This window comes from Salvelinus sp. IW2-2015, linkage group LG36 (assembly GCF_002910315.2).
Source record: "Salvelinus sp. IW2-2015 linkage group LG36, ASM291031v2, whole genome shotgun sequence".
NCBI classification, from domain to species: Eukaryota; Metazoa; Chordata; class Actinopteri; order Salmoniformes; family Salmonidae; genus Salvelinus; species Salvelinus sp. IW2-2015.
In genome coordinates, this window is record NC_036875.1 from 22,700,429 (window position 1) to 22,724,304 (window position 23,876).

The 23,876-nt window shown below is 42.3% G+C and overlaps 1 protein-coding gene across 3 annotated transcripts in view; it reads left to right on the plus strand.

Annotated features, from left to right (window-relative positions):
* The first annotated feature begins 15,962 nt into the window (after positions 1-15,962).
* The window catches only part of LOC111959345 (OX-2 membrane glycoprotein-like), a 37,068-nt gene continuing 29,154 nt past the window's right edge, over positions 15,963-23,876 (plus strand). The window contains exons 1-6 of one of the 3 annotated variants that reach the window (XM_070437603.1): positions 16,736-16,820; positions 17,198-17,312; positions 18,202-18,256; positions 18,394-18,469; positions 18,661-18,981; positions 20,881-21,210. In XM_070437603.1, the coding sequence (XP_070293704.1) occupies positions 18,397-18,469; positions 18,661-18,981; positions 20,881-21,210 (724 nt within the window). In that variant the 5' untranslated portion in view covers positions 16,736-16,820; positions 17,198-17,312; positions 18,202-18,256; positions 18,394-18,396. Of the gene's footprint in view, positions 16,030-16,731; positions 16,821-17,197; positions 17,313-18,201; positions 18,257-18,393; positions 18,470-18,660; positions 18,982-20,880; positions 21,211-23,876 lie in introns of those variants that run through there. The other 2 variants (XM_023980845.2, XM_023980844.2) reach the window with 2 other exon arrangements.

A 23,876-nucleotide genomic window follows, 5' to 3' on the forward strand; every position in this document is an offset into this window, starting at 1 on the left:
TGGTTCTTAACTGACTTGCCTAGTTAAATAAAAAGTTTATTTTGACATTTATCCAGAAAAACTTTTAAATCAACAATATCAGCTCTGTTGATACTGACATGTTGATCTGAGCCTTGCTGTTGGAAAACCACTAGTGTCTGACTTTCAGCTGTCGCAGATGCACCTCACCCAACTTTACTCGTCAACTTTTGTCTACAGTAGGCTTCGTTAGGCTTACTGCTCAAACCCACCCGTTGATTTCCTTACCATGTAAGCAGTCTATGGACACAGTCTGGTCTCATAGTCAGACTAGACATAACTTACTAAATGTAAATCCAGGACACTCAAATTAGTATGACATGCTACATTTGGTATGGTTACAGAAGACAGAAGGTTACTTAAGGGGGAAAAAAGGTAGGGAGATTGGTTGTGTAGCTCAAACATCTCATCACAGACAACTTTAGCATAAGCAAATACTTACTACATTTTAGCTACTGTGCACTGCTTTGCAGGATAGCTATCCCAAAAACTTTAACTTAACTCCTCACCTTAACCCTAGCCTAGCTAATGTTAGCCACCTAGCTAACATTAGCCACAACAAATTGGAATTCGTTACATAGAGGTTTTGCAAATTCGTAACATATTGTACGAATTGCAAATCATACCATATTGTACATATTGCAATTCGTAACATACCATACAAATTGTAATTCGTAACATATCATATGAAATGGATGATGGACATCCACAAATTAATACATACCATACGAAACATAACATATCAGACAAATGAGTGTTCCGGATTTATCCCTACTATGTTACGTCTACCCCTGAGTCCAGGTTGAGGGTCAAGGTTTGACAGCAATTCATGCTTTGGTTTAGTTCCCCTGGCACTGTTTCCACATGCTAACATTTTAGCATTTGTGGCACAAATCCCATTCAAGTCATGGGACCGATATGACCATTTTTCACGCATCATGTTCATAGCATCTATAAGTGACTTTGTTCAGCTTCACAATCAATTTTAGATACTTTCGGATGATTTGGACATGACCATGACATGGGTAACCGTACAATAGCATAGACCTACATTCTGAACTTTTTATAAATTCCCCCCTATACCATACTTAGTTTGAACCCCGGGAAGTTTGGCAGGAGGGCAGAGCCCTCTACCTAGAGCTCTACCCTCCACTAAAGTCCTTAGAATCTTCCAAACCAGGATTGAGTTCAGTTCAATTGAACGTTTGCTATGTTGTGGAATGTTTTGTTTCCCAAAACGTTCTTGAACAGACTTTGAGGTACGTTATCTCCATTTGACGGGTGTTGTGGGGTGTCGCTTGAAGCAATGAGTGATGTATTTAACCCAACCCCTGCTAATTTTTCCACTGGTTGTTTAGGACAGTACCATTTCCGTTTAATTTAATGTTCTATTATGTTTTTTCGTACTGAACACAGCCCAGGTTTGCCACTATACTGTTATGATGGGAGACAAACAACGGACAAGTGTTCAATGGCTACAAACAATTCTTATTTCAATGATTTAGAGCAGGGGGGTCAAACATTCCATGGAGGACCTAGACAACCAGGTGAGGGGAGTTCCTTACTAATCAGTGACCTTAATTCATCAATCAAGTACAGGGGAGGAGCGAAAACCTGCAGGCACTCAGCCCTCCATGGAATGACTTTGACACCAGGGGTGTATTCATTATGCCGATTCTGTTGCAAAACTTATCTTCCCGAATTTGTCTAATAGAAACTCTTGCAACTCTTTGGACTAATAATTACACCTGTAATTTACAGTAAAGATTAGCCTACATAATTTGCAATAGTTTATAAAAAATATGTTTAGGCCTAATGATAATGACTAACAATAAGATTGATGGCCTATATGCACAAGGAGGGTGGTAGTTGCTCGGTTGGGCCTCTTCTGACTGGGCTTCAAACAAATGCTTCCAAAATAGAGTACCACAGTTTGAGTCATAATACCCATAAAACCTAGCTGTCAAATAGGGAAGTGGTTCCAATCGTTTTTCCCAAAGGGGATTTTAGAAAGACTTAAAATAAGGGCTATGTTTTGTGTAGGCTTACCCTGCGGTATGGTTTTGATAACTGTGTCAATCTCTCTAGGACAAGGTGACTATCAATATATTCACCTGTATTTACCCCACAAAAATGTAATGCTAATTAGCTGCTAATGTGGCTATCATAAAGAACTACAAATGCTATGAGGATCTGGACTAGACTGCAGAATCGAGGCAAAGGTAAGAATCTCTAGATTTACTATCAACTGTTAACTAAATTTACATTTACATTTAAGTCATTTAGCAGACGCTCTTATCCAGAGCGACTTACAAATTGGATGTAGTAATGAATACATTTGCGAAATTTCTTTAAATGGATAATTCTGTGAACTGTGTTGTGCGAGTTTTTAATTGGCACAATACCTGTCCTGTTAGCAAAGGTGACAGCTAGAGATGATGTGCAGGAGCTTGCAGGGATTTGTAGTTTTGCATGATCTCTACTTTAATACCTAATTAACATTTTCGTATGTGAGAGTAAACAGAGCGCAATATATTGATAAAAGTCACCTTGTCTGAGAGATTTACATGGTTATCAAAACGTCATGCCAGGATAAGCCTACACAAAACACAGCCCTTATTTTAAGTGTTTTGAAAAATCCCCTATGGGGAAAAATGATTGGAACCGATGTCCTGTTTGACGGCTAGGTTTTATGGGTATTATGACACCTCCACTGTGGGGCTCTATGATCATGGAATAAAGCCCATAAATGTATGGATTATGTGAGCAGTGCTAACAATATACAGGTAATTATTACAAACATGTTCTGACATGAATGAATATTATTTGTGTATGTCGGCGCTTCGGTGATGTGTGATAGGCTTCATAAGTTTTCCACTTTTTAATATGTCATAGAGAGAGCAATGTAATCTAGAAGACACATATGGCAGAAACTTGCAAAACATTAAACCACTGGGGGTTGTATGTCAGTCAGAATGGACTTGAATGTAATAAATTATGCTTATCTGCAGAGCTCACGGTTGTGTTCAGATCGTAGAGCCTACTCAATAGATCAACACACCTCCAACCACAACCTAACCATCTCCTCTGACCCACGCAGGCAATGGCCTTCAGCCCTATACTGTGTAGGGTTCTAACTTAAGTAACCACATCCTTGTACACAGGAAGTAGAGGCATGAGTATGCAATTTATGCTCTAGAGGCTCTGCAATGGGAGACTGTGTTGCTCTCTGTAGACATGGCATTAGAGAAACAATTTTGTGGTTCAGCGTAAAGACCGGCAATGACGTTTTATGTAAAATAGAAAAACCCATGGTAGCACTGAGGTGAGAGAGAAGAGCGAGAGAGAGATACAAGGGAAAGGGGGATACCTAGTCAGTTGTACAACTAGGCTATAGTGCATCGTCAAACAGTTGTGATTGAAAGAGGAAACGGGCACCATTGGTCCTACCTGACACAGATCTCATAGGATCAGCTTCTGGGACAAATGAAGTCCCATCATATCATAGTCTTCCTCACTCTCCAGCTCCTCTCCATAGGTAAGAAACATTTATTGATTGTCTTACGATGACCTATTTACTTTAAATTTCCACTAATATAAACATCTCCTCCTTCCTCCCTACAGAGGTCCCAGAGGTGTTGGCTGTGGCTAAGACAATGACAGCTTTTGAGGGTCAGTTCATCATTTTGACCTTACCTAGTGAGCAGATTGAGCCTCAAAGTCAGGTTGAATGGAGATATAGCCAACCTGGGAAAAATAAGCTGCTGTCTATAGTACAGTTTAACAAAGATGGTGACCACAAGACAACCATCTTTAACAACCGGACGCAGATCCAGAATAATGGATCTCTGACTATCCAGGGTCTCCGTCAGGGAGATTCAGGGGATTACACCTGCAGTGTGATCTCCACAGGCAGAACCATCCAGACATACATTGTTACTCTGAATGTGCTGGGGGAGAGGGAATCACACCCAACTGTCAGTGTCATCTCAGGTAAGAGCAGTTTATTTTTATTTTCTGAGGCTATTTTCAGCTCCGAGTCATTTGTAGGAACAGACAGAAGCTCAGACCCCTTGAGCACTATATAAATGATTTAAGTTCAAAAGCTTTAGTGCCAGTTTAGGGTAAAACATTTAATTTCACTGTGTTTGACATTATACAAAAAATGCTGTGTTGTTTGGTTGACCCAACTGCTGTTTTGCAGGCATTGGGTCATTTAATTAGGTAGTTTGCATTAAACACTGCTGGGTTATTGATGCTGGGGGCTGGGTTATTAGGGCTGGGTTATTAAGATATGACCTAGTGTGTCAGATCAGAAGACTGGAGGCATAGTTTAGTAGGGGTGTGGCTTTTTTTTCACCCATGAGAGTAAATGTCATTCATTCCTGTTAATCTATTCTGTTCTATAGTTATCAAACATTAGCATTTTTGTAGCTTCAATGAGCCTTACAGTAGTGTATGAATTCCCCTAAAAGCCTATGTCAAATCAAATCAAAGTTGATTTGTCACGTGCGCCGAATACAACAGTGAAATGCTTACTTACAGGCTCTAACCAATGGTGCGGGGGAAAAAAGGTGTGTGTGTAGGTAAGTAAAGAAATAAAACAACAGTAAAAAGACATTTGAAAAAAGAGTAGCAAGGCTATATACAGACACCTGTTAGTCAGGCTTTTTGAGGTAGTATGTACATGTAGGTATCGTTAAAGTGACTATGCATATATGATGAACAGAGAGTAGCAGAAGTGTAAAAAGAGGAGTTGGCGGGTGGTGGGACACAATGCAGATAGCCCGGTTAGCCAATGTGCGGGAGCACTGGTTGGTCGGGCCAATTGAGGTAGTATGTACATGAATGTATAGTTAAAGTGACTATGCATATAAGATAAACAGAGAGTAGCAGCAGTGTAAAAGATGGGTTAGGGCCGTCCAATGATTGCACGTTGGCGAGTATTATTGACGGTAACGGCAGCTTTCCTAGTTGCCTTCTGCGGGTCCGGACGAGGCATCCTGCTCTTCGTCCTCTGCGTCGCTTCCTTTTGCGAATAATTGGGATGTCTACCCTGTGGGGTGTTTGGAGAATATCGTGTGAGTCCTGCTTGTTGTTGTTGAAGAAATCTTCGTCTAATCCGAGGTGAGTGATCGCTGTCCTGATATCCAGAAGCTCTTTTCTTCCGTAAAATACGGTTGCAGAAACATTATGTACAAAATAATTTACAAATATCGCGGGGGAAAAAACACATAATAGCACAATTGGTTAGGAGACCGTAAACGGCGGCCATCTCCTCCGGCGCCATATGTAAATCTCACTGTTGGGATACAATCAGGTAGTATGTTTATTACCTATTCTAATAAGGTAATCTTACTATTCTAGACGAATGTGGAAAATGCACACAAAATAAGGGGAAATTTGAATGTAAACTTTACATGATGAACAGGAATGACATGGGTGGCCAATATGATCTACCTGAAAGCCAAACCCTAATTAGCCACGCATCCTGAAAATAACCTAAGGATTACACTAAAAAGAGCCAGCTGCTAAGCCAACCCACTATGAGAGTTAAAAAATACACAATTGATTGTTAAATTAACCCATGTTTGGGTAATCCCAACAACCCAACTGTCTGGGTCAAAATTGACCAGTGTGTGTTCTGTCCAATATTTACCCAGCGCTGGGTTACCAAATAATCCAAATTTGGTTGTTTTTAACGCAGCATGTTTTAGTGGCCTGAATATTTATTTTTAGATTTTCAGATTCACAGAACATGACTACAACCAACACTTCATCTAGCACCCCAGATGTGCCAGTTGTTGGGGCTACAGGGGTAGCACTGTGGATTATCATCACAGCGGGTGGATGCTCAGCAGTGTTTCTTACTAGTGTGCTGGCTTTGGTTGCATTTCAATGGAGAAAGAGGCAAAGATCCAGCACAGGTAAACTATTTTGACAATCTTTTTTGGGAGAAAATTGTATCTCAATTTACAATGTTATTTTAAGTGATGTATGTTGCATAATGATTAGGTCCTAGAGCTTCACACGACCTTGTAACCTGACCAAAAAAAAACTCTGGACCCTAGAATTGAATGTATTTAATGTAATGTAACTGATTTGGAGTGAGAGTAACTGATCTGATGTGAGTTAAATGATCCCTTCCACAGATGAACCTGTCTACAGTAACACAGCTTACATCAGACACTGTCATGTCAGGGACGCCTGCCAATCCTGTTAACACTCCGGGAGTTACCAGAGCAACGACACGTTCTAGCGCTGGAAGGGGGATGATAGGAGAAATGTCTTGAGTGATAAGGATGAGAGGGAAAGGAGAGAAAAAGATGTAGAGAAAATAAGAGAGGGATGCAATTCCAGCTTCAAGGTGGAGAGCAAGAACAGGTAATAGGGTGAGATCAGAGATGCATGAGAGAAACTTAATTAAATGTCTAGTTCCAATAAACAATTGAACTGAACTGCAATGTCTTCTTAGTGTCTCTTCAATTTGCCTCAGTGTCGAGAACGCAGCTAGGTGAAGTGAACGTTTGCGCTCGCATACTCCCTTAAAATAACTTGGCTTGAAAAACTAGAAAGAAAAGAGTCAATATTAATGTTTGTCCGTCTTGAGACGCTGTAGCCAAATCAAATCAAAAAGTACAATTTCTCAAAATAGGCTGAATTAATCTAAGATAACTCAAGAAATCTGTAATTAATTTTGATGTTTGCAGAGGTCTTAGTCGCACTATTTTCCATCTAAGATGTTTTGTGTAGTATATTTCAAGTGAAACATTTTTGCATGAACATGGTCATCTCACATTGAATGACAACAAACACTTCATTGAAGAATCCCTACTGTTGACCAATCCCCAATGAAGGGGCGTAGACCAAACTCTGAATGCTGGCGAACACCAAAACAAGCAGACACCTTTTTCATAACATGACCATCAACCCAGAAGCACTCGCTTCTGTCATAATGAAGTGCTTTGAGAGGCTAGGGACCATATCACCTCCACCTTACCTGACAACTTATACGCACTACAATATCGCCCCAACAGATCCACGGACAACGCAATTGCGATTACACTGCTCTATCCCACCTGGACAAGAGAAATACAGTACCTATGTAAGAATGCTGTTCATCGACTACAGCTCAGCCTTCAAAATCATAGTGCCCTCCAAGCTCATCACTAAGCTCAAGGCCCCAGGTTTGAACCACTCCCTGTGCAACTGGGTCCTGGACTTTCTTACAGGCTGACCCCAACTGGTGAAGGTCGGCAATAACCCTTCCGCAACGCTGATCCTCAACATGGGTGCCCAACAGGGGTGTGTGCTAAATCCCCTCCTGTACTCCTTGTTCACCCATGACGGCATGGCCATGCACGCCCACATTTACATCGACGAGCCGCAGTGGAGAGGGTCAAAAGCTTCAAATTCCTCGGTGTGCACATCACTGACTACCTGAAATTTGTCTTGGCCCCTGAGAACCTCACAAAATTCTACAGATGCACCATTGAGAGCATGCTGTCGGGCTGTATCATGGCCTGGTACAGCAATTGTATCATCCGCAACCTCCTGGCTCTCCAGAGTGTGGTGCTGTCAGCCCAACGCATCCTCTGGGGCACACTGCCTGCCCTCCAGGACATCTACAGCACCCAGTGTCACAGAAAGGCCCAAGAGATCAAGACGTCAGCCACCTGAGCTATGGCCTGTTCACCATTAACCCGCCTTTGCCCAGTACCCTGCCTTGAACCTTAGTCACTGTTATTAGTTGGCTACCACCCGACACTCTACCCTGCACTTTAGAGACTGCTTTGCCCTATGTAAACTCAGCAAAAAAAGAAACGTTCTCTCACTGTCAACTGCGTTTATTTTCAGCAAACTTAACATGTGTAAATATTTGTATGAACATAACAAGATTCAACAACTGAGACATAAACTGAACACGTTCCATAGACATGTGACTAACAGAAATGGAATAATATGTCCCTGAACAAAAGGGGGGTCAAAATCAAAAATAACAGTCAGTATCTGGTGTGGCCACCAGCTGCATTAAGTACTGCAGTGCATCTCCTCCTCATGGACTTCACCAGATTTGTCAATTCTTGCTGTGAGATGTTACCCCACTCTTCCACCAAGGCACCTGCAAGTTCCTGGACATTTCTGGGGGGAATGGCCCTAGCCCTCCCCCTCCGATCTAACAGGTCCCAGACGTACTCAATGGGATTGAGATTAGGGCTCTTCGCTGGCCATGGCAGAACACTGACATTCCTGTCTTGCAGAAAATTATGCACAGAACGAGCAGTATGGCTGGTGGCATTGTCATGCTGGAGGGTCATGTCAGGATGAGCCTGCAGGAAGGGTACCACATGAGGGAGGAGGATAAATAATAAAATGCAAATTAATTACTTAAAAATCATACAATGTGATTTTCTGGATTTTTGTTTTAGATTCTGTCTCTCACAGTTGAAGTGTACCTATGATAACAATTACAGACCTCTACATGCTTTGTAAGTAGGAAAACCTGCAAAATTGGCAGTGTATCAAATACTTGTTCTCCCCACTGTCTATTTTTAATCTGTAGTCTAGGACCCTATAAAAGTGGAGGGGCCCATAGCCTCTCCCCTTCTATTAATACAACACAAGCATAATCAATTATTATAATTAACCAAACATTTGGTGCAGCCCCTATCATGACCCCAATTTGACCCCATCATTTACAACAGACCTACAAGCCCTCAGTCCAGCCTCTCTCAGCCTATTGTGGACAGTCTGAACACTGATGGAGGCATTGTGCGTTCCTGGTGTAACTCGGGCAGTTGTTGTTGCCATCCTGTCCCTCAGGTGTGATGTTTGGTAAATCCGACCACAACTCTATTCTCCTGATTCCTGCTTACAAGCAAAAATGAAAGCAGGAAGCACCAGTGACTCGGTCAAAAAAATGAGGCAGATGCTAAATTACAGGACTTTTTTGCTATCACTGACTGGAACATGTTCCGGGATTCTTCCGATGGCATTGAGGAGTACACCACATCAGTCACTGGCTTTATCAAATCAAATTTTATTTGTCACATACACATGGTTAGCAGATGTTAATGCGAGTGTAGCGAAATGCTTGTAAGGGACAATAAGTGCATCGAGGACGTCATCCCCACAGTGACTGTACGTACATACCAGAAGCCATGGATTACAGGCAACATTCGCACTGAACAAAAGGGTAGAGCTGCCGCTTTCAAGGTGCGGGACTCTAACCCAGAAGTTTATAAGAAATCCTGCTATGCCCTGCGACGAACCATCAAACAGGCAAAGCGTCAATACAGGGCTAAGATTGAATCATACTACACCGGCTCCAATGCTCATCTTATGTGACAGGGCTTGCGAACTATTACAGACTACAAAGGGAAGCACAACCGAGAGCTGCCCAGTGACACGAGCCTACCAGATGAGCTAAATCACTTCTATGCTCGCTTCGAGGCAAGCAACACTGGGGCATGCATGAGAGCATCAGCTGTTCCGGACGACTGTGTAATCACGCTCTCCGTAGCCGACGTGAGTAAGACCTTTAAACAGGTCAACATACACAAGGCTGCGGGGCCAGACGGATTACCAGGACGTGTGTTCCGGGCATGTGCTGACCAACTGGCAGGTGTCTTTACTGTCATATTCAACATGTCCCTGATTGAGTCTAAGACCAACATGTTTCAAGCAGACCACTATAGTCCCTGTGCCCAAGAACAAAAAGGCAACCTGCCTAAATGACTACAGATCCGTAGCACTCACGTCCGTAGCCATTTAGTGCTTTGAAAGGTTGGTAAGGGCTCACATCAACACCATTATCCCAGAAACCCTAGACCCACTCCAATTTGCATACCGCCCAAACAGATCCACAGATGATACAATCTCTATTGCACTCCACACTGCCCTTTCCCACCTGGACAAAAGGAACACTTATGTGAGAATGCTATTCATTGACTACAGCTCAGCGTTCAACACCATAGTACCCTCAAAGCTCATCACTAAGCTAAGGATCCTGGGACTAAACACCTCCCTCTGCAACTGGATCCTGGACTTCCTGAAGGGCCGCCCCCAGGTGGTGAGGGTAGGTAGCAACACATCTGCCACGCTGATCCTCAACACTGGAGCTCCACAGGGGTGCGTGCTCAGTCCCCCCCTGTACACCCACAACTGCATGGCCAGGCACGACTCCAACACCATCATTAAGTTTGCAGACGACACAACAGTGGTAGGCCTGATCACCGACAACAATGAGACAGCCTATAGTGAGGAAATCAGAGACCTGGCCGGGTGGTGCCAGAACAACAACCTATCCCTCAACGTAACCAAGACTAAGGAGATGATTGTGGACTACAGGAAAAGTAGGACCGAGCACGCCCCCGTTCTCATCAACGGGGCTGTAGTGGAGCAGGTTGAGAGCTTCAAGTTCCTTGGTGTCCACATCAACAACAAACTAGAATGGTTCAAACACACCAACACAGTCGTGAAGAGGGCACGACAAAGCCTATTCCCCCTCAGGAAAGTAAAAAGATTTGGCATGGGTCCTGAGATTCTCAAAAGTTTCGACAGCTGCACCATCGAGAGCATCCTGACTGGTTGCATCACTGCCTGGTACGGCAATTGCTCGGCCTTTGACCGCAATGCACTACAGAGGGTAGTGCGTACGGCCCAGTACATCACTGGGGCTAAGCTGCCTGCCATCCAGGACCTCTACACCAGGCGGTGTCAGAGGAAGGCCCTAAAAAGTGTCAAAGACCCCAGCAACCCCAGTCATAGACTGTTCTCTCTACTACCYCATGGCAAGCMGTACCGGAGTGCCAAGTCTAGGACAAAAAGGCTTCTCAACAGTTTTWACCCCCAAGCCATAAGACTCCTGAACAGGTAATCAATTGGCTACCCGGACTATTTGCATTGTGTGCCCCCCCAACCCCTTTTTTACGCTGCTGCTACTCTCTGTTTATCATATATGCACAGTCACTTTAACTGTACATACTACCTCAATTGGCCCGACCAACCAGTGCTCCCGCACATTGTCTAACCGGGCTATCTGCATTGTGTCTATCTGCACCCGTTCCACAGGTGCATTAATTGTTTATGGTTCATTGAACACGCATGGGAAACAGTGTTTAAACCCTTTACAATGAAGATCTGTGAAGTTATTTGGATTTTTATATGACGTATTACATTATATGATGTGTATAAGCCACTTTTTCCCCCTTTTGTTTCTTTCTTCTAAGTATTGGGTCATTACCAGCACGCCAAGCAAATGATATGATTACGTTTTTTCAAAGGTTTGTGTTCTTGGTTACCATGGCTGTGAATAGTGACAGTGGATGTCAAGGAGGGAGGTTCATATTTTGATGCCTGGAAATGATAGAAAAATAAAGGTAAATATTGATTATTGTACATCATAGGCTATAATCTCATCAAATTATGTCAGATTTTTAAAAATAATGTTTTAATTATGTGTATTTTAGTATACATTGTATGCTAGCTGTTCAACTGGAGTTAGCATGCTAGAATCCTATTTATGACCAAATACTGTAAAAAATTTATTCCCACCATACGTCATTACCACCACATAAGGAACTGTGATGCTAAGGACAGAATGTGGTGGTAATGACTAAATGTATCAGGTCATACATTTGTTAATTTAAGACTGAAAAGAAACACATTACATATGATCATGGTTAAGTTGAAATTGAACACTTATTTGCTAAAGAAGACTACTACATTTTGTATTATGTTATGGTGATTGAGTAATTTTGATGTTTATTTATGTGACTTTTTCTATAAGAAGCCCCCTAAATTAACCAAGGAGAGGACAAGGACATACATTTGTGTATATAATGTATGTGGATACCCCTTTTGAAACTTCTTATGGCTGCAATCCCGGTTACGGGATCGATATGACAACAGCCAGTGAAAGTGTAGGGCGCCAAATTCAAAAAACAGAAATCTCATAAATAAAACTCCTCACATACATGTGTCTTATACCATTTTAAAGGTAATCTTGTTGTTAATCCCACCAAAGTGTCCGATTTCAAATTTGCTTTTCAGCGAAAGCACTACAAACGATTATGTTAGGTCACACCAAACCACAATAAGCACAACCATTTTTCCAGCGAACGATAGTAGTCACAAAAAGCAGAAATATAGCTAAAATGAATCACTAACCTTTGATGATCATCAGATGACACTTATAGGACTTCATGTTACACAATACATGCATGTTTTGTTTGATAAAGTTCATATTTATATAAAAAAAATCGGAGTTTACATTGGCGCGTTACATTCACTAGTTCCAAAAACATCCAGTGATAGTGCATAGCCACATCATTTCAACAGAAATACTCATCATAAATGTAGATGATAATACAAGTTATACACATGGAATTATAGATATACCTCTCCTTAATGCAACCGCTGTGTCAGATTTCAAAAAAACTACGGAAAAAGCAAACCATGCAATAATCTGAGACGGAGCTCAGAACAAGAGTCAAATTAGCCGCCATGTTGGAGTCAACAGAAACCAGACATTACATGATAAATATTCCCTTACCTTTGATGATCTTCATCACAATGCACTCCCAGGAATCCCAGGTCCACAATAAATGCTTGATTTGTTCGATAATGTCTGTTATTTATGTCCAATTAGCTACTTTGGTTAGCGCGTTTGGTAAACAATTCCAAAGTCACAAAGCGCGTTCACTAAAATGTGACGAAATGTCCAAAAGTTCCATAACAGTCAGTAGAAACATGTCAAACGATGTATTGAATCGATCTTTAGAATGTTGTTAACATACATCTTGAATAACGTTCCAACCGGAGAATTACATTGACTTCAGTTGAGCGATGGAACGGAGCTGCCTCTCACGTGAACGCGCGTGGTCAAAGCGTGGTCACCTCATGGCAGTGGTTACTCATTCCCCCTTCACAGTAGAGTCATCAGGCAAAATTCTATTGACTGTTGACATCTAGTGGAAGCCGTAGGAAGTGAAAACTCATCCATATCTCGCTGTAATTTCAATGGGACCTTGGTTGAAAATCTACCAGCCTCAGAAAAAATCCAAACAGGAAGTGGAACTTCTCAGGTTTTTGCCTGCCATATGAGTTCTCACAGACATAATTCAAACAGTTTTAGAAACTTCAGAGTGTTTTCTATCCAATAATAATATGCATATATTAGCAACTATGACTGAGGAGCAGGCAGTTTACTCTGGGCACCTCTGTGCACCTTTCATCCAAGCTACTCAATACTGCCCCTGCAGCCATAAGAAGTGAAATGATTGGATTCGGCTATTTCAGCCACATCGGTAGCTGAAAGGTGTTTAAAATCGAGAAAACAGCCGTACAATCTCCATTGACAAACATTGGCAGTAGGATGGCTGGTACTTAAGAGCTCAGTGACTGTCAATGTGGCATCGTCATAGGATGGCATATTTTCAACAAGTCAGTAAGTCAAATTTCTGCCCTAATAGAGCTGCCCTGTTATTCTGAAGTGGAAACGTCTGGGAGCAACAATGACTCAGCCGTGAAGTGGTAGGCCACACAAGCTCACAGAACGGGACCACTGAGTGCTGAAGTACGTAAAAATGGTCTGTCCTCGGGTTGCAACACACTACCGAGTTCCAAGCTGGCTCTGAAAGCAACGTCAATACAAGAACTGTTCGTCGGGAGCTTCATGAAATGGGTTTCCATGGACGAGCAGCCGCACACAAGCATAAGATCACCATGCTCAATGCCAAGCGTCGGCTGGAGTGGTGTAAAGCTAGCCACCATTTGACTCTGGAGCAGTGGAAATGTTCTCTGGAGTGTTGAATCACGCTTCACCATCTGGCAGTCCGATGGACAAATCTGTGTTTGGCGGATGCCAGGAGAACGCTATCTGCCCCAATGCATTGTGCCAACTGATAAGTTTGGTATAGGAGGAATAATGGTCTGGAGCTGTTTTTTATTGTTCGGACTAGGCCCCTTTGTTCCAGTGAGGGCAAATCTTAACACTACAGCATACAATGACATTCTAGACAATTCTGTGGTTCCAACTTAGTGGCAACAGTTTGGGGAAGGCCCTTTCCTGTTTCAGACCATTTTTTTCCAGCATGGCAATGCCCCTGTGCACAAAGCGAGGTCCATACAGAAATGGTTTGTTGAGATTGTTGTGGATGAATATGACTGGCCTGCACAGAGCCCTGACCTCAACCCCATCGAACACCTTTGGGATGAATTGGAACGCTGACTGCGAGCCGGGCCTAATTGCCCAACATCAGTGCCGGACCTCACAAATGCTCTTGTTGCTGAATGGAAGCAAGTCCCCATAGCAATGTTCCAACATCTAGTGGAAAGTCTTCCCAGAAAAGTGGAGGATGTTATAGCAGCGAAGGGGGGGCCAACTCCATATTAATTCCCATGATTTTGGAATGAGATGTTCGACGAGCAGGTGTCCACATACTTTTGATAATGTAGTGTTTATAAACAAAATCAAACAAGATCCTATAAGATACCAAGAGTATCTTAAGAAACAAAAAAAAAGATACCTCAAGAGAAAATAAATTGTGTTGAGAGACTGATTGGAAAGTGGTGTGTTGTGAAATATGATGGTGACCCTTACACTGGTATGATACAAGATGTTGAAAAACCATGAGTCGTGAGGGAGCCAACCGATTATTTGGCCAATGAGAGAGGACATTGTATGGTACATTACCAACCAGAAAATGTGCTTGGGCTTGTCCCTGAGCCTCATCCAGTGACAAAATGGCATGTGATGCTTGATGGCGACGTCTGGGAGGAAATTTGGTCTCTCGTTATGCAATAGAGTGATCGGACCCCTTTTTGCACATTTTTGCCTAAAATGACATACCCAAATCTAACTGCCTGTAGCTCAGGACCTGAAGCAAGGATACATGTATGCATACTCTTGATAGAATTTGAAAGGAAAAACTTTGAAGTTTGTGGAAATGTGAAATTAATGTAGGAGAATATAACACATTAGATCTGGTAAAAGATAATGCAAAGAAAAAACATGTGTTCCCCCCCGTAGTCTTTGAAATGCAAGAGAATGGCCAAAATGTAATATTCCAGTTTAGGTACAATTTAGATTTTGGCCACTACATGGCAGCAGTGTATGTGCTCTAGTTTTAGAGTGTTCCAATGAACCATTGCATTTCTGTTCAAAATGTTGTATCAAGACTGCCCAAATGTACCTAATTGGTTTATTAATACATTTTCAAGTTCATAACTGTGCACTCTCCTCAAACAATAGCGTGGTATTATTTCACTGTAATAGCTACTGTAAATTGGACAGTGCAGTTAGATTAACAATAATTTAGGGCTCTTCGCTGGCCATGGGTGGTAGCCAACAATAATTTAAAACTGTGGTGGGGAGCGTAATTGGTGGCAGAGAAGTCAGGTGCAAGAGAGCAGAACTGTGTAATAACCGGAGATTTATATAAGCAAAACCAATGGCATCCAGAACAACAAGAATAAATGGGCACAAAATAACCCGTTGTGCGCTCCCAGGGAACGTGCACAAGCACTACAATAAACAATCCCACACAAAGACATGTGGGGAACAGAGGGTTAAATACACACCAAGCAAATGAGGGAATAGGAACCAGGTGTGAGGAAAAACAAGACAAAACAAATGGAAAATGAAAAGTGGATCGACGATGGCTAGAAGACCGGCAACCCCCGAGCGCCGCCCGAACAAGGAGAGGACCCGACTTCGGCGGAAGTCGTGACAAAAACATCATTATATTCTTAAAAACTATGGTCTCAGCTACTTAGATCTTGTTTCCAGACAGAGTGAAGAAAATATTCAGATAAAAATAAATTTCAATAGGTTTTATTTTCAAAAACATTTAACAAACAAAAGTGTCTGTATTTGCAAAATCAACCTTATATTGTTTGGGCTGATTTTACCCTATTTTCTTCTAACAGGAAATCAGGATGGCAGACATTTTAATGGTTGACTGACAGGCTACCCAGACTGCCTCTAATCTTTTAAAATGTCTCAAGGTAAGGTATCTGGTATTAGTGTACCAAGTTTGATAGTTGTCATAAAATTGAACAATTATCAGCTGGGCTACTAGGAGTAAACCGAAGCTACTGTATATGCCTTTGAACTTTCAGTACGCAGCACTAAAGGGCAGCCTGCCCACACCACAAGCTGTTGAATCGATAGCTGTGCCTTTTTGTCTGCACCTCTATTGTGCGGTAAAAGGACATGCAGAAGCATGACCAGTGTTGGCACCATGACATAAACCTACAATTTCATGCATTACGAGAAAACCGTATTTTCCTGTTGCCCAATGCCCTTTCATATAGATGGGTTAGCGGACAACGTCACGAAAACAATGTCTGCGCTTCCATGGGACAGCATGTTTTTGTGATTCTGGATGGCCAGATTACAAGCAAGATTGACAAAACTCCAATGTGGGGAATTGTAAATAGCTCGTTTCATCTTGTTCTTGATACTATAGCTTGTTTTAACGGATGTCATGTAATTGTGCAAATGTGTATGTTTAAAAATATATATATTGGAGACGAAATATAGTTGACATGTTGTCAACAATCTAAAACAATCTGTTTTGCCCCATAGTTGAGCACGCGTCGGTTTAGTTTTGGAACAAATAACCCGTCCATTCACTCGGTCCTGATTTGAGTAGACTCTCACAGTAGGCGTGATTTTACCCGGACCAGCTCTAAATACAACCGTAATAGACACTCAATGAAATACACGGACCATGAGAGTAAAGTGTGCAATCTAGCTATCAAAGTAACGCCAGCAGGCTACACCAAACACAGAGGTAAGCTATTAAATGTATTGTAAGAGAACGTTTCAGGATAGTGCGGTCAATCCACGAAATGGGCGCGTTTTACGTTGCTGTGATATTGAAGTAGAAATTGACCACCAATATTGAATTTTAAAAGCTTGTTATATTAAATGAAGTGCACTTTAATATAGACCACACGGATAGTCGTTTTTTATGTGAATAACGACTTGCTAAAATTCTGCATTTTGACATGTCCCTTGGTGCACCCTCTGTGACTTCTAGGAAGATTTTAACCCCAAAATGTCTCAAGTTTTTACCATCATTGTAAAGCTAGTTATTTTGTTGCTTTGACAAATTCATTTCTGAAGATTATTTAATGTGATTAATTTACGTTTGTCTCTCATTTTAAGGTAGAACCCTGTTTTGTGAACGGAACTCAACTTAATATGGTGAAACTATTCCTTTAAATATTTGTTTCAAAAGAAACATTGAAGATATAATAGTAAAATCATAGTGTAAAAGCAGGTGAGCTGGTTCTACTCTTTGTGGTCATTTGCAGGTGTTTCGTGATGGGGAAACTTAGTGATTCTAGCATAACATGTCAATGCTGTTATGCATAGACAGGCTAGACATGATAACCAAACTTTGCATCTGCACTGTATTTTAAGTAAATGTGTTTTTGTAAAATGCCTGTAAATTGTTAAAAGTCGTCCTTGTGGATAGAGTTGCATGGTTTGTTTAACTTTAATCATTGGTGTTTGTTTGAGTCTCAGCCTCACTCTGTTACCTTGAAATTGCACTCCTCATACTTTCTGGCACATAGTGTTGTTCTTTATTTGACCTCTTGAGATGGGAACTTGTTTTTTATGAATTAATGGTCAAATCAAGTGTTTTTAGCATTTTTTCATCTCCCTGTACCTCTGAACCCCTTCCTGCCGAATATGATAGTGGGGGCGCAGCCCAACGTTTTGAAAGCACTGGTCTAAGTGTTCATAGGATAACAGGTTATTTTTCACAAGAACTATTTCAAAGCTGTCAAGTGGCCTAATCTTATTCAAGAAAGTGAAGCGATTGCATTTTACTACACAGCCCTTTCCATTTTAGGCAAAACTCAAAACAGTCTTTTGTTTTTCTTTGAGGTGGGCTAGGCTTTATTCAATTGGATATTTCGAAAGCAAATGCTGGGTTCATGATCATTTATCCTCAATGGACTCAATTGTAGCCTCGGTAGAGCATGGCAACCATTGAATCAAAGGAAAGGCTTGTGTGTAATGGGCGTGGCTGATCCCTTGATGATGGAATGATGCCCTGCATTTTGCCTTAAAATGTCTAAGTTAACTGATCCTATATCTGCACTTCAAAGGCAGATTTCAATACGGGTTTAACCCAAATTCATGTGTGTCATCTTTCCTAGGAGACAGAGCGTAAGATGAGACTCCTATAAACCACTCAAGAAGCGTGTTCATACCGTAAGTTGAAGTCTTTTGGATGATGGCACAGACAGAGGTTATTTGGAACTATTTTAGTTAATGAGTGACTTACCCTGGTCTTGGAGAGCTTTGAACTTTGACCCCAGTCCAATGCCTCTCTACTCTGCCCAATGCAGACTATGATGTGTGAGTCCTCCCTGATGCGATGCCTGCAGCTGTGTGTGTCCCTACTGATGGTGGTCAGACTGCAGTGTGAGTGGACATAGCACTAGACATATTGACAAATTGTTATTTTTATTAGGAAGTTCACATATATTGTAGCAATGCACGTTTCCACCAACCAATATGTTGTATACAGTGCTAGACATTTTACATGCCACAAGTGCATGAGTTGTTTGACTGATCTGCGATCCCTGTTGACCCCTCCCCTATCCGTGTCCCAGGCAAGGTAACGGCTCCTGAGCGCGTGGAGGCCCCAGTGGAGCTCCCCTTCACTCTGTCCTGCATGGTGTCCAAGGGGCATGGGGACAGCCTGAAACAGGTGCGCTGGCTGGATGTCCAGAACAAGACTCTGTTGACCTACGAGCCCAGCCAGAAGGACAGCGTGAGCGGCCAGCAGCATGTAGAGCTGGCCCCCTCCCCCAAGGACACCTCAGCCATCACCATCCGCAGGGTGGGCTTCAGAGACGAGGGCTGCTACACATGCATTTTTGACCTGTACCCCTCGGGATCGCAGGAGGGACACACCTGCCTCACCGTCACATGTAAGTAGAGGAGACCGTTCAGATTGACTCTGCCATTGCGGTGTCACTCTTTGATAGTAGTCTAAGGCTCACACCTGAGTACATGAGCATATGCCAATCATTGTTTCATCATTTTCACTTTCCTGTGTGTCTCTTTCCTGCCCTCATTCCCTCCCTCCTTCTGAATCGGTGATCTTAGGAGTTACTATGCCAACTGAGAGGAACAGAAAGAAAGGACTGAATGTTCTGGTCAGCAGCTTGGGCACTCTGATAAAGTTTAAGAGGAGCCTGTTATTGTTTCTGAATAAAATGTAAACTCTATTTTCTGCACATCCTTTTGTTTGGTGCCCTACATTGTTCTCAGTGGACTCTCAGTGCATGCTACCTATCTGGAGATTAGAAAAACGAATCACACGCCTTTCCCTATTCACTCCTCTTTTGATTAACCTCTACCAGGGTTCCCAAACTGGCGGGTGATTTTATTTCATTGTTGGACATAAGACTGAAAACACCAACATGCAACATTTTCTCCAGCGTGCCAGTGGCCATCGTGCCCACTGAAGTCTGTTACAACGACGAACTGCAGTCAGGAAAAGACCCTTGCGAGGTCGACGAGCACGCAGATGAGCTTCCCTGAGCCGGTCTCAGACAGTTTGTGCAGAAATTGTTTGGTTTTGCACACCCGCCATTTCATCAGCTGTCTGGGTGGCTGGTCTCAGACAATCCCGCAGGTGTAGAAGCTGGATGTGGAGGTCCTGGCCTGGTTACACGTGGTCTGCGGTTGGGAGGCCGGTTGTATGTACTGCTAAATTCTCTAAAACGACATTGGAGGCAGCTTATGGTAGAGAAATGAACATTCAAAGGCTCTGGTGGACATTCCTGCAGTCAGCATGCCAATTGCACGCTCCTTCAAAACTTGAGACCTCTGTGGCATTCTGTTGTGTGACAAATCTGCACATTTTACAGGCAGCATTTTCACGTTTGGATGAAAAGCATACCCACATTCAACTGCCAGCTACTCATCCCCAGAAGATAAGATATGCATATTGTTAGTAGATTTGGATAGAAAACACTCTGAAGTTTCTAAAAACGGTTAAAACTGAATCATGTCTGTGAGTATAACATATTTTGAGGTCACTCTTTTCAATGGATTTTCATTGGGAATACAGATTTCTAATTGACCTTTCTAATTGAAAAGTTTGATTTTTATAGTATTTATTTGAATTTGGCGCTCTGCATTTTTACTGACTTTTGGCCAAGTGGGACGTTAGCGTCCCACATATCCCAGAGAAGTTAAGAAAATATTTACTAAATAAAAAGTAACCAATAAAATAACAATAATGAGGCTATATACAGGGGGTACCGGTACAGAGTCAATGTGCGGGTGTACAGGTTAGTCGAGGTCATTTGTACATGTAGGTAGGGGTAAAGTGACTATACATATATAATAAATGCTCACTAACATGGGTGTAAAAAATAAATAAAAATTGTGCACAATTTGAGCGAAGTAAGCTTTATGGGAAATTTCTGTAATCTTTTATTTCAGCTCATGAAACATAGGATCAACACTTTAAATGATGAATTTATATTTTTGTTCAGTGTAGTTTATGATCCCTGTTCTATACTATAGAGATGTCAAGACTTCCATCCCCATGTGTTTTGTTTTATGTTCCCATATCAGCATTTTAAATAGAAGCTGTGGGAGCATACTCATGTGTTATTGATGGGTCCTGTGTGGTTACTGACCACTGGCTGAGGGGAGGGGATGCTCATACTGACAAACAGAAACAGCTGTTGCAGACAGAAAGCTAGATGCACAGATAGCATACCATAGTGCGTGTGTGTGTACTCGTCTGTCTCTCTGTCTGTGTGTCTGCCTTTTTCAGCCTATGTTAGCATGTTCTTTCCTCTCTCCTCCAGCCCGTGTGACTACAGAGGGTAACAAGACAGCGGTGAGTGGTAAGGCGGCAGCCCTGTCTTGCTCCTATGGCCTGCCAGAGAAGGTACAGCAAGTGCTTTGGAGACATACAGCAAAGCAGCGGGACTCAAGCGCAGTAGCCTCCTATGCCAAATACAGCGACCCCATGATCGAGCCACCCTACCAGGAGAGGGCCAGGCTGACCCCCTCCCTCTCCCACAGCCAGCTGTCCATCAGACCGGTCATCATCCAGGATGAGGGCTGCTACACCTGCGAGTACCACACCTACCCAGAGGGCACCAAGAGCGCTACCGTCTGCCTCACTGTCTTTGGTAGGGTTAAATTAAACATCCTCCTCACTGTCTATAGTAATGAGAGTAATCTATAGTAATGATAATAGATTATAATGCCAGCATACCTACCTTCAGGTGCTTGTGTTTTACACTGTGCTGTATGGGTGTAACTCAGAGTGTGAGCCTGAGTAGTGCATGATGTTTGAATCCCCAGCATGATAGTTAATATGATACAGACCTGACTGTGCTGAACGAACCAGACTGGTGAATGCTCTTTCACTCCGTAGAGTACAGTAATATACAGTGCAGACCCTAAGGTGAGGAATAATATGATATGCTGCTATTGTGTTTGGCTGATGGTGGTCAATGTACTCTGAAATATTAGATTACAGCAGTGGAATGTTTTTGTTTGCTTTTGCATAGTTTCACCTAGTGAAGAGGGGGAGATAATTTGATGTGGGTGTGAATGTATGTGTGTTCATGGGCTCTGACCTCTGTGTCCACTGACAGCATTCACAGTCTTAAATGATGGAAACTATAGTAGTGACAGTGAAAGAGGCAGTATAACAATATGCAGCTCCTCCTAGTTTGATTATTGCTGCTACAGTATGCTATAGCACAGAGGTGCTCCCTGAACAGCCGTATATTATATATGTGGGCTGGGACTGGGCAGGTCAGGAGTACTGCACCTGGAGTCAGCTCTGAAGGGATCGAGGTAGAAAGGAGTGTCTCTACACACTGCTTTTCCTGACATGGGAATGGCTGAGATGGAGAGGTACAGTCTGTAGGGCTGTGTAATTAATGGATGTTGCTGGTAATGACTCTTCAGTGATGCGGTTCAGATGGGATTACATCCAGGTGGGTTATTTCCCTGATTTACTGTAAAAAGCATGAGACCCATGCACAAGTACGCGTGCATGCACATACAGTACACACACGCATTGTTCATTTCCGTGTCAAATCAGTGTTTGATTATCATTAGTTTTCTGTCTGTTTGAAGTTGTGGTGTTTGTGTGATTAAGTGAAACAGAAACCCAGGCTGGTGGTGTGTCTGCCTGAGGGAGCACTGCCAGAGAGTTTACATTAGCACTGAAGAATGGATCTATTAAAGGGAGAGGGTGGTGTAAAGTGTGACACCCAAAGTCATGACTGTATTACTGTTTCACGCAGACAGTGATCCCTACTGTCTCATCAACCCTCCCTCTCTCGCGGCTTTCACCTTTCTATCTCTCCTTTTCCCTTTTTCTCTCCCTCACTCTCCGTCTTTTCCCTTTCAGCCCAGTCAAACAGCAAGGCTTTTGTCTCAAATGGAACTGCCAACGATTCCAGCAGAAAAGCGTGAGATATGCCGGAGATAACAATTTTCTTGGACTTTCTTCACCACTGTCAACTCACTTTCTCTCTCACACTCTCTCTACTTCTATCGCTGTCTCTATTGCTGTCTCTGTTGCTGTCTCTACTTCTATTGCTCTCTGTCTCTCTCTCGCTCATTAATGTACTGTATGATATCACAGTGCAATGTTCCGTTGTTTGAATTCCTCTAGGGTTTGCCCCACCTCTACCACAGATCTTCTACAGGTTGTTGGTTCATATGATTAAGTGTAGAAATGCCTGTGAAGACACTGCTGCTGTCAGGGCCAAATATCTGTGGCCAATTCCATTGAATAACATTCCTTCCACAGCTCTGAGGACACAACATTTTAAACAGAGGCGATGTGTTGCTTATGGAGCTCAAGTACACACGTACAGTGCATTTGAAAAGTATTTAGACCCCCTCACTTTTTCCACATTTTGTTACGTTACAGCCTTATTCTAAAATTGATTTTTGTTTCCATAAGTATTCAGAGCCTTTGCTATGAGACTCGAAATTGAGCTCAGGTGCATCCTGTTTCCATTGATCATCCTTGAGATGTTTCTACAATTTGATTGGAGTCCACCTGTGGTAAATTCAATTGATTGGAAAGGCACACACCTGTCTGTATAAGGTCCCACAGTTGACAGTGCTTGTCAGAGCAAAAACCAAGCCATGAGGTTGAAGGAATTGTCCATAGAGCTCCGAGACAGGATTGTGTCGAGGCACAGATTTGGGAAAGCGTACCAAAACATTTCTGCAGCATTTGTATTTATTAGGGATCCCAATTAGCTACTGCTCTTCCTGGGGTTCAAACGCATTAAAGCACTTACATTACATATAAAACAAAAGATACAACAGTACATCATATAACATTATTACACCACTACATATCTACAATACAAAATGTTTAATACCACCATACAACAATTTCACAATGTATGTGTATGCATGTCTCCTCACAATCCCCTTTGTTCCATAAGGTGTATTTTTACCTGATTAAAAAAAAATCTGATTCTACTGCTTGCATCACTTACCTGATGTGGAATAGAGTTCATTCAGCTTGTCAATAGCTCTTACAAAAACAAGTAGTGATGAAGTCAATCTCTCTTCCACTTTGAGCCATGAGAGATTGACATGCATGTCATTAATGTTCACTTTCCGTGTACTTTTAAGGGCCAGCTGTCCTGTTCTGAGCCAACTGCAATTTTCCTAAGTCCCTCTTTGTGGCACCTGCTCTAACTACTGAACAGTAGTCTAGGTGTGACAACTAGGGCTTGTAGGATTTGCCTTGTTGATAGTATTGTTAAGAAGGCAGAGCAGCACTTTATTATGGACATACTTCTCCGCATTT